The sequence below is a fragment of the Physeter macrocephalus genome, chromosome 14 (assembly GCF_002837175.3).
Source record: "Physeter macrocephalus isolate SW-GA chromosome 14, ASM283717v5, whole genome shotgun sequence".
Classification (NCBI taxonomy): Eukaryota; Metazoa; Chordata; class Mammalia; order Artiodactyla; family Physeteridae; genus Physeter; species Physeter macrocephalus.
The window spans coordinates 98,113,215-98,124,593 of NC_041227.1; the positions used below are offsets into that span (position 1 = coordinate 98,113,215).

The window sequence follows — 11,379 nt, forward strand, 5'->3', positions numbered from 1 at the left end:
TTTAACACCCCACTTTCACCAATGGACAGATCATCCAAAATGAAAATAAATAAGGAAACACAAGCTTTAAATGATACATTAAACAACATGGACTTAATTGATATTTATAGGACATTCCATCCAAAAACAACAGAATACACTTTCTTCTCAAGTGCTCATGGAACATTCTTCAGGAGAGATCATATCTTGGGTCACAAATCAAGCCTTGGTAAATTTAAGAAAATTGAAATCATATCAAGTATCTTTTCTGACCACAACGCTATGGGACTAGATATCAATTACATGAAAAAGTCTGTAAAACATACAAACACATGGAGGCTAAACATACACTACTTAGTTACCAAGAGATCACTGAAGAACTCAAAGAGGAAATCAAAAAATACCTAGAAGCAAATGAAAATGAAAACACGACGACCCAGAACCTATGGGATGCAGCAAAAGCAGTTCTATGAGGGAAGTTTATAGCAATACAATCCTACCTCAAGAAACGAGAAACATCTCAAATAAACAACCTAACCTTACACCTAAAGGAACTAGAGAAAGAAGAACAAAAAAACCCCAAAGGTAGCAGACGGAAAGAAATCATAAAGATCAGGTAAGAAATAAATGAAAAAGAAATGAAGGAAACAATAGCAAAGATCAATAAAACTAAATGCTGGTTCTTTGAGAAGATAAACAAAATTAATAAACCATTAGCCAGAATCATCAAGAAAAAAAGGAAGAAGACTGAAATCAATAGAATTAGAAATGAAAAAGGAGAAGTAACCACTGACACTGCAGAAATACAAAGGATCACGAGAGATTACTACAAGCAACAATATGCCAATAAAATGCACAACATGGAAGGTTGGAAAAATTCTTAGAAAAGCACAACTTTCCAAGACTGAACCAGGAAGAAATAGACAATATAAACAGACCAATCCCAAGCACTGAAATTGAGACTGTGATTAAAAATCTTCCAACAAACAAAAGCCCTGGAACAGATGGCTTCACAGGCAAATTCGATCAAACATTTAGAGAAGAGCCAACACCTATCCTTCTCAAACTTTTCCAAAACATGGCAGAGGGAGGAACACTCCCAAACTCATTCTACGAGACCACCATCACCCTGATACCAAAACCAGAAAAAGGTGTCACCAAAAAAAGAAAACTACAGACCAATATCACTGATGAACATAGGTATAAAAATCCTCAACAAGATACTAGCAAACAGAATCCAACAGCACATTAAAAGGATCATACACCATGATCTAGTGGGGTTTATCCCAGGAATGCAAGGACTCTTCAATATACGCAAGTCAACCAATGTGATACACCATATTAACAAACTGAAGGAGAAAAACCATATGATCATCTCAATAGATGCAGAAAAAGCTTTCGACAAAATTCAACACCCATTGATGATAAAAACCCTCCAGAAAGTAGGCATAGAGGGAACTTACCTCAACATAATAAAGGCCATATATGACAAACTCACAGCCAACATCATTCTCGATGGTGAAAAACTGAAACCATTTCCACTAAGATCAGGAACAAGACAAGGTTGCCGACTCTCACCACTATTATTCAACATAGTTTTGGAAGTTTTAGCCACAGCAAGTGTGGGGAAAACTGGACAGCTACATGTAAAAGAATGAAATTAGAACACTCCCTCACACCATTAAAAAAAAAAAAACTCAGGGCTTCCCTGGTGGCACAGTGGTTGAGAGTCCGCCTGCCGATACAGGGGACATGGGTTCGTGCCCTGGTCCGGGAAGATCCCACATGCTGCAGAGCGGCTGGGCCCGTGAGCCATGGCCACTAAGCCTGTGCATCCGGAGACTGTGCTCCGCACTGGGAGAGGCCACAGCAGTGAGAGGCCCGTGTACAGCAAAAAAAAAAAGAAAAGAAAAAAACTCAAAATGAATTAAAAACCTAAAAGTAAGGCCAGACCTATAAAACTCTTAGAGGGAAGCATAGGCAGAACACTTGCAGCAAGATCTTTTCTGACCCACCTTCTAGAGTAATGAAAATAAAAACAAAAATAAACAAATGGGACCTAATGAAACTTAAAAGCTTTTGCACAGCAAAGGAAACCTTAAACAAGACAAAAAGACAACCCTCAGAAGGGGAGAAAATATTTGCAGATGAAACAACTGACAAAGGATTAATCTCTAACATATACAAGCAGGTCATGCAGCTCAATATCAAAAGAACAAACAACCCAATCCAAAAATGGGCAGAAGACCTAAATAGAATTTCTCTAAAGACATACAGATTGACAACAAACACATGAAAAGATGCTCAACATCATTAATAATTAGCAAAAGGCAAATCAAAACTACAATGAGGTATCACCTCACACTGGTCAGAATGGCCATCACCAAAAACATCTACAAACAGTAAATGTGGGAGAGGGTGTGGAGAAAAGGGAACCCTCCTGCAATGTTGGTGGGAATGTAAATTGATACAGCCACTATGGAGAACAGTATGGAGGTTCACTTAAAAAACTAAAAATAGAGCTACCATATGACCCAGCAGTCCCACTACTGGACATATACTCTGAGAAAACCATAATTCAAAAAGACTCACGTACCACAATGTTCATTGCAGGTCTATTTACAATAGCCAGGACATGGAAGCAACCTAAATGTCCATCAACAGATGAATGGATAAAGAAGATGTGGCACATATATACAATGGAATATTACTCAGCCATAAAAAGGAACAAAATTGAGTTATTTGTAGTGAGGTGGATGGACCTAGAGTCTGTCCTACAGAGTGAAGTAAGTCAGAAAGAGAAAAACAAATACTGTATGCTAACGCATGTATATGGATTCTAAAAAAGAAAAAAAAGAAATGTTTCTGAAGAACCTAGGGGCAGGACAGGAATAAAGATGCAGATGTAGAGAATGGACTTGAGGACATGGGGATGGGGAAGGGTAAGCTGGAATGTAGTGAGAGGTTGGCATGAATTTATATATACTACCAGATGTATACAGGGAGATCAGCTCAGTGCTTTGTGACCACTGAGAGGGGTGGGATAGGGAGGATGGGAGGGAGATGCAAGAGGGAGGAGTTATGGGGATATATGTATATGTATAGCTGATGCAGTTGGTTATAAAGCAGAAACTAACACACCATTGTAAAGCAATTATACTCCAATAAAGATGTTAAAAAAATAATAAAAATAAAAAAATAAAACACACCACATTGCCTTAGGGATTTTGTTAGTGGTCCCCAAGCTCAAGGTCTCCATTCTTTTTTTTTTTTTAAGAAAAGATTGGAATAAAATGAATGTTAATGTCTCTTTCAATTCTGTGTATAACTTTTCATTATTAGAGGAAATCTGGAGCAGAGCTGCAAAACAAACAAGGAGTCCGGCTTCCTGGTATCCTTGTCCACTGATCATCAGTCATTCTTTGGAAAACACTCAAGAAGGTCAGATTTCACAGCGGGGGGACCCACGTTCTGTCCATCACTCAGAGTCATTCCTGACCAAAGCCCCACATTTATCAGGCTCCAGACCAGAGGTGAGTAATGGACCCAGCTCACGTCACCACTGAGTGACGAACTTCTAAGGAAGAGAGAAGTGACAGCCAGTGAAGCTGTCCGCACTTGTAAGAGACAGGCAGGTAACTGGACAAAACAGCTGCTGAACTTAAATGTTTAAAGATTTAGTTTATTTCTACCTACTGCAGTTTCTCTGATACAGATGAAACCCAGAGCTTTGGAGGGAAACACAAGAATGTAAAGTTCCTTGCTAATAGGGTCCTCTAAAAACCCAGGAGAGTTATGAAATTATTCCTCCTAAGAGGACATAAGCACTCAACCTTGGCAGCCAAACATGTTTGAATCTTCCAAACTTGTTATCTTGACACAACTTTGAAGAGCTTGGTTCCTCCACTAGTGTAACTCAGGCATTCTTGGAGAATGTCCCTAGCATAACATGCCTTTATTTAGAAGCAGTTGGGAAAATTGGGGAAAAGATGTTGACGAAACCATCTGGTCAGACTCAAGGTCATTTTCTAGCATCCCCTGGCCCACAAAATCTGCCCCATTTCTAAACACTAATATATAGGAATTTCCACTTACAGAGTAACAGAGTGATCACTCCACTGAGCACTTTATATGTATATTAACTCATTTATTTCACCCAACAATTCTCTAAGGTAGACATGATTATTATTCCCATCTTAACCTAGCAGAGAGTGGCTAGTAAGTTGTCCATGGTATCCAAGCTAATTAGTGGCAGAGCCATCACCGAAACTCAGGATCCTGATTCCAGAGACCACGCTAGACCACTTCATCTGGAGCTGAGCAGGAAAGAGCAAGGAAAATCCAGATTTCCTGGTCTCTACTCTGTTCCTTTTTAGTTACTTGTAGACCAGTTACTCTAGATGGGAGCTGAGAGAGCACGGAGGCCAGTAAGTGGACTCTCTTAATCTCGTGTCCATGATGGACATGACCAGTCAGCCACGTCACTGTCGTCTACTAATGCAAGGCAAGCCCTCAGAGTCCTTCTCAACACACCTCTCTGTGCCACCTGTACCAATTTGATATGGGAGTGTAAAGGAAAAGCCCGGAAAGGACCTTGCAGTGCCTCCATACCAGTATTCAATTCTGTATTCACCTCAGTGACCCCATTAAAGACTTTAATTAAGGACCTCATTAAAAGACCCCGTTAATAATGACCTCCCCTCGCACCATCTCCTACTAGGGGGCCTAGTGTTGTGCATGAAGAGGATACATGTAGGTTCTTGTCTCCTCTTGCTCTTTGATATTTTTAGCCATCGGGCACCTTGTCTGCAATGTGTGCTCAGGGAGTGAGGTTGAACTAGATTGCTGGTTTTCCAAATGTGTTCCTTGAATCCTTGGCGTGTGAGGGCATGTGGGCCAACTATTATGCTTCAAACAGACCCAATCCACTACAGTGTATTTGACGAACAAGCTTTGGCTATTTGATTCCATTTGGAAAAGGCTTTAGCGGCTAAGCAAATAGTTTAGAAATGCCCAGGAACCTCCATACTGTTTTCCATAGGGAATGCACCAATTTCCACTCCCACCAATAGCGTACAGGGGTTCCCTTTTCTCCACATCCTCGCCAACACTTACTGTGCCTTGTCTTTTTTATAAAAGCCATCCTAAGAGGTGTGGAGTGATACCTCATTATGGTTTTGATTTGTGTTTCTGGGGAGATGTTTGTCAAAGTGTACAGACATTCAGTTATAAGATGAATGAGTTCTGGGGCTCTAATGTACAGCAAGGTGACTCTAGTTAATAATACTATATTATGTACTTGAAATTTGCTAAGAGAGTAGATCTGAAATGTTCTCACTATGCACCCCCCCCAAAAAGTTAACTGTGTGGGGTGATGGAGGTGATGGATGTGTGAGTTAACTTAATTGCAATAATCATTTCATAATGCATGTGAATATCAAACCATCATACTGTACACCTTCAATATATACAATCTTTATTTGTCAAATTTCCTTAACAAAACTGAGTAAACAATGCACAGGAAGTCAAGATAAATAAGAAATATTCAGTTCTGATGTCCTAGAACACTAAAATTCCAGGACACTAAGATTCTGTGACCACTGGATTGGATTATGGGGTGAGTTTCTCATGTGCTACAATTCCTGGGTTCCCAGAGACCAAGCAATGTTCAGAGCTGCTGCGATCTCTCTGTATTTGGATGGGAGCCTAGCAGAAGTTTTAGGGCCCCTTTCTGGCCTCTAAAATCCTAAAGACCACCATGTGAACACAGGGACCAGGGAAGGTACTTGAATCTCCTCATCTCTTCATGCCCTTGGTCTCCCTGACTCTTCCCCCACTGCAGATGGTTCATTTCAGAGAAAGCAGAGCTTGTAAAAATGACCCTCTAGGGGTCATTTTTGCTCAGTCATTCCAAAAACATGTGTGAATGGAAAATGAGTTTATCTCTTATGTTCTGTTAACTTGCTGATCTGGAACAGCAATTCAGGGCCTGCCTTTGTCATGATTTGTTCATGACCCTGGCCAAGCAAAGGTTTCCCTGGAAGTTCCACAGCCTGTGTATCTTTAAAAGGCATGCAGAGCAGCGAGAGCTGCAGAGAGGCTGAGAAAAACCCAGAAACCAACAGCTCTCAGGCTGAAGCTGGTAACCTCCCTGCTCAACATGAAGGTCTCTGCAGCACTTCTGTGTCTGCTGCTCACAGCAGCCGTCTTCGGCACCCAGGTGCTGGCTCAGCCAGGTAAGTCCCTTCTCTATGGCAAAGCTGATCACCACCAGAACTGTCAGATCAGCAAGAATCTGCAGAGACTTGCTGCAGACCCCCTCATTTTAAAGACAGGAAAATGGGTCCCATGAGTGGACAAGAAGAGCCCCAACCTCACAATCAGAGAAAGAGCCAGAACTAGAAACCCAGGCTACTGAGGTCAGTCCCCACACTCTTTCCTGACATGAGTATCGAGAGTGATGTTGTGTCCATCCATAATCCGGCTGCCTTCGCATGTTTGGGCATGGGGGCACACAAAGGAAAGACCCTCTCTTATTGCAGGCACAGGGGGCATTTTTGTCAGTGGTGGAGAGAAAAAAAATGCTTTGACTGTACACCCCAAAATTTTACTGGATCCCAAGACAGTTTTCAGAAACAGTGGTTAGAGGAAGGGAATCAGGTCCCAGGGGAATCTCTCAAGGTGACGTGTTGTGATTGTATCTATATGTTTGTATCATAACTCATGTTTTCATCCTCTGATGACTTAGATTTACTGCATGCATCAGTCTGAATAAGACAATGCATGCTGTGGTAACAAACAATCCTAAATTATCAATGGCTTAAAACAACAAAGGTTAATTTCTTACTCATACTAAATATCTATAATGTATTGGCTAGAGCTTTGACTTCATATACTCAGGATTCTGGATTGATGGGGCAATTGATGGATTGGGAACATTGCTGCTTACTGTAATGAAGGAAAAGAAAGCTCTCAAGGGTCTTGCACTGACAATTACAAAAGCTACCTTAGAAATGATACTTGTCACTTTGTCTTCTCACTTATTGCTCAAGACCAGTTAATGGTTCCAATCAACCAAAAGTGGCCAAGACTTGCAAGTCTACCATGTGTCCAGAAAGCAGAGAATGGAGAGTATTTGATGAACAGTATTATGACTATCACTTAGTGACATAGCTCTTCGTAATGACAAAGTTGGAGCTTATTGCATTGACCAAGCTTTTTCCATATCCTTGCCTGTAGCGATGGGTCCCTACTGTACAGCTGGGGACACCAAATCAAAGACAGAGGTACAGGACCTCAGAGAAGATGGATTCTGCCTCCATCTCTTACATTTCCTTGCCGTCCTGAAATTTCTTTCCTTACAAAGTCATGCTTAAAAATTATCTACATATCATTAGTGCTCAGTCTTTCATTCATTTCTCCCCAATTCAGCTTCTGTCCCAACCGTCTGCTGCTTTAATGTGGCCAGAAGGAAGATCTCCATTGAACGACTGCAGAGCTACAGAAGAATCACGGACAGCAGATGTCCCCAGAAAGCTGTGATGTAAGTAGACAAAACCTACCCTCTCCCAGCCCAAAATTTCATTTCTGGGGGTTAGAGCTTTTGAAACTGCATTGGAGTTAACTGGAGCCTTACACTTAGAGAGTTCCCTCTCTATAATCCAATCCATGAGTTTTCACAACAGGAAATTTTCCCTCTAGCTCCCTGTCTGGAAGTTTGTTCAGGTCATACCAGTCAAGAGCAAGAATGGCTTTACTGAGCCATCAAGAGCAGCTACTGACCCTCAGCATCCCATCCTTCCTCTATCTCCTTCCTCTGCTCCCATGGCAACCCCTTCATCCCATGGCAGAGGGTCCTGGAAGGTTTAGGATTAAATCAGCACAAGTTTCAAAGAGGATCCTTAATAATTCTTTCCCTCTCTCCCACAGCTTCAGCACCAAGCAGGACAAGAAGATCTGTGTTGATCTCCAGAAGAAATGGGTCCAGGATGCCATGAAGTACCTGGACCAAAAATCCCAAACTTTAAAGCCATAAATATTCACCTTTTAAAACCAAACCAGAGCCTCAAAATGCTTGATTCAATCTCCTGGTCTTCCTAAGAAGTATTCTGAGATAACCTCATTCCAAAAGGAATGGCTTTTATTTAATAATTTTTTTAAAAAATATTGCATATGAGTTATTGACTTTTAAAAAAATTCTTTGCCATGAATTTTTGTTACTTTTAAAATGTAAAGCTTTGGTTGGGTGCCTCCCCCTCTGTGAGCCCCAATTCAATCCCCTGCAACGTATGAGTAATGTCGTCTCTCTCCTCTTTAATTCCCTGGAATCTTGTAAGGGTCCTGGCAAGGATGATCGATACAAAGATGTTTTGTATTTTTAAGAAGACATTGCTCTTGTGAACCAAAGGTGTGGCTCATAATGTTAAATGGAAATAAATGTTATTTTAGGAATTCAGAAAAACTATTTTTATTACAGTCAGCAGTCGTATATTTTGTGGGGAATCCACATTGAGCTGGGAGGGAGAAAGACGGAAGTAGGGGTGAGAGGTGTGGTTATGGGGGCAGGAACTGTATTCCTGAGAAATGGCCTTCTGGTTCTGCTGGGTCTTCAATGAGATTCAGGGTAAAACTGACAAGACCAGACAAAACCTTTTCATCCCTCTACTTCCAGTCCCCAAGAGAGGTTTCCCAGACCCCAGGTACTTCAGTCTCTTATTCAGCAGGACTCTCACCACCATTTCCTGCCTGGCCAGCCCCATGCTGGCCCCAAATCTCTCCCATGACCTGTGGCAACAGCCTGTGATAGTCTCCCTGTGCCTGACATTACTCCTCTGATCATCCTCCAACCCACCATAAACAGAAAGGAGACACTGGGAAGTCAGAGGAAGCCTAGATAACCCTTGACAAGAGGTTTATTTAGACTAAGGCTTTATCGGCACTTAAGGAGGCTTCATCCTGGAACTTAAACCAGGTCTTCACGGATGGACAAGTGCAGGGGCTCTTTGAAAGCTCTTTCAGGCCAGGCAGAAAGGAGACAGGTATAGTTTGAGCGAACGCCTAGAAGCGGGGGGGATTATAATGTGTTTATCAAGTTGGGTGGAGGCCCACTGGGAAGATGTTAATTTGGGGTCTGTGTGAAGTGGTGGGGAAATTTGGGAAGGAAGGTTGAGGCCAGTCTGTGAAGGTGGGGAGTTTATGCTCCATTCAGATAGTCCTAAGTAAGATGAACATGTCATTTTTATCACTCAAATTAGGGCACGTCTGAGAATAAAAGGAGGCACCATTAATAATTATGCTGGGACAACAGATATAAATTAACACCGACCCTGGCACATCGGAGCATCTGGTCACCCTAGTGTTACTAGACATTGAAAGTTTTGATTTAGTGGGGAAGGGGAGTGCCATGGTCAGTGGGGCTTCTTCAGTAAACACCTCTATGGGCTGGAGTGGGAGGGGTAAGGGGGAGCAGCCGGTACACTCTGGCAATGTATAGGCATGAGGTTGTTAAACAACAAAAATTCTACTGAATAAGTTTAAAGGTCAAATTGGTTTTATTCAACAATTCATGTATCAGGCAGCAGCCCATCTAGCAATAAAAAGGAGCTTCCCCAAGCTGTAGAAAGGAATGGTTTTTAAAGGCAGAAAGGGGATGGAAAAAGGAAATTATTAGCAAAGAATGCATTGTTTCAGGCAAGGTCACCTTCCTAAGGAGAATAGAAGGGCCTGGCAGTTGGGTCAGCTCACTAGTGCTGACCAGATAATTCCAGGTTGACTGGTTAAAGGTCACAATCCTGGGGGGTTGAACTGAAGTTAGTTCAGGTAATAAGTCTTGGTTTGCTGATGTGGGGTTTAGCACAAGTGACTCTATTTGGGGCCTGCTTTCTCCTTTTTATTTTGTTTTATTTATTCTATTTTATTTTTTGTCTCCTTTTTAAAAACTATCCCGCCCCCACCCCCACTTTTGATCAGAATAACTGAGACACGAGATCAAAATTTAAGGCATTAGCACCACCCTTAGCTACTGCTCTGTAGTTCTCACAGCTTTTGTCCATCCTCTGTGTGGTATTCACAGGTCAGGACCAATTTTTCCTTCATCTCTGTGATGTCCATAGGTCGTGGTTTCAGGTTCACGATTTTTCAGTTGGCTATTCCCTTTGTTCATCTTCTGACATTCCAGTCTTAGAGAGAATACAACACACCAGGGAGATTACTATGATTATTATAAGCCAGATAATCCCTAATGTTGGGAGTGCACTTCGAGCCATGGTCTCTAAGACCCAAACCAATCAAAATCAAATAAGTCAAAGAAAGAACCATCGAAGGAGTCACCTTCCTAAGCCAAGTGCCTTGCTCAGGGATCTGACGTAACTTGAGTCTCAGCTTCCCCAGAAGGGTCATCCAGGTGCAGCGAGTGCTGTTGACCACAGCACAGACCTCTCTTTGTCCAGCTTGAAGATAATCAAGGGCTATCCTATTATTAAGAGGAACCTTGACCAGAGAGTTTAAGGATCTTTATGGGGCAGCTATTGTCTTAGCAATGGAATCTGCAATGTCTTCGGGGGTTAAGGAGGGGTTCCTGATCATATTGTCATTTGTATTTACTCATAACCAGGGAAGTATGGCCCTGCCAAAGGAAGCTAATCTTGAGTCGTGAACACCTTCTGCTAATTCCTTTCTAACTCAATGGTGTAAATCCAGGGAAGTCAATCAATGAGATGACTTAACTCATTTGTGGAAAGTTAGAGGCACAGTTAGATAACCTAAGAGGCATTGCCTGGCTGTGCCCTAGTCATCTAGGCAGCCATAGCCCCAGGGAGAATGAAAACAACCACAGAGAGAGACAAAGCATGTTGGGGCACAGACCATTCTGGGTACTGTTAATGGACTCATTCACAGGGTTTGCTGCATTTACCCATCCAAGCCAGGGGTCAATCAGGTCTTCAGCACATATGGGAAGAGAATCTCTTAGCCTGAAATAAAGAGTCATCCTAAATGCTTTGTAAAGATGTGCACTGCTGGTGAGATCTTTTAGCGATTGGGGGCCAATCGGTTTTAGATAATCATGGGAACGTGGGGTTGCAAATGTACTAAGATTTTTGTAGGTATTTGTGTCTAATTGAATACACACAGTTATGATTTGACAAAGGGAAAAACAAGGCACAGGATGTTCTGGTGATAAGAGTTGAACTTAGTAAGAGAGTTCTAAATGGGGGTCAATCATAGTTTGCAGTGACATTAGAAATAGAAGAGAAATTGGTCACAGAGGGTCTCTAGCATCATGGATAGATGAGACTCTTTGAAGACAAATTGAGCATTCTGAAAGGTTATTCCCCTTAGCAATGGCCTGGGAGATACAGATGAGAGTGTTATCTTTCCAAGCCAATGCCAGAGTAAAAGAAA

General features: G+C 41.8%; 1 protein-coding gene across 1 annotated transcript; it reads left to right on the forward strand.

Annotated features, from left to right (window-relative positions):
* The first annotated feature begins 6,139 nt into the window (after positions 1-6,139).
* LOC129391332 (eotaxin-like) lies at positions 6,140-8,014 on the forward strand. The gene is made up of 3 exons (XM_028499149.1): positions 6,140-6,215; positions 7,411-7,522; positions 7,909-8,014. Exons 1-3 carry the CDS (start codon positions 6,140-6,142, stop codon positions 8,012-8,014), a joined length of 294 nt encoding a protein of 97 aa, XP_028354950.1.
* The last annotated feature ends 3,365 nt before the right edge of the window (positions 8,015-11,379 follow it).

Excerpts from the sequence above, each read along its gene's own strand:
- LOC129391332 (XM_028499149.1), top strand. The coding sequence starts at position 6,140 with ATGAAGGTCTCTGCAGCACTTCTGTGTCTGCTGCTCACAGCAGCCGTC. Across the intron at positions 6,216-7,410 it reads CCAGGTGCTGGCTCAGCCAG|CTTCTGTCCCAACCGTCTGC; the intron begins GTAAGTCCCTTC and ends TCCCCAATTCAG. Across the intron at positions 7,523-7,908 it reads TGTCCCCAGAAAGCTGTGAT|CTTCAGCACCAAGCAGGACA; the intron begins GTAAGTAGACAA and ends TCTCTCCCACAG.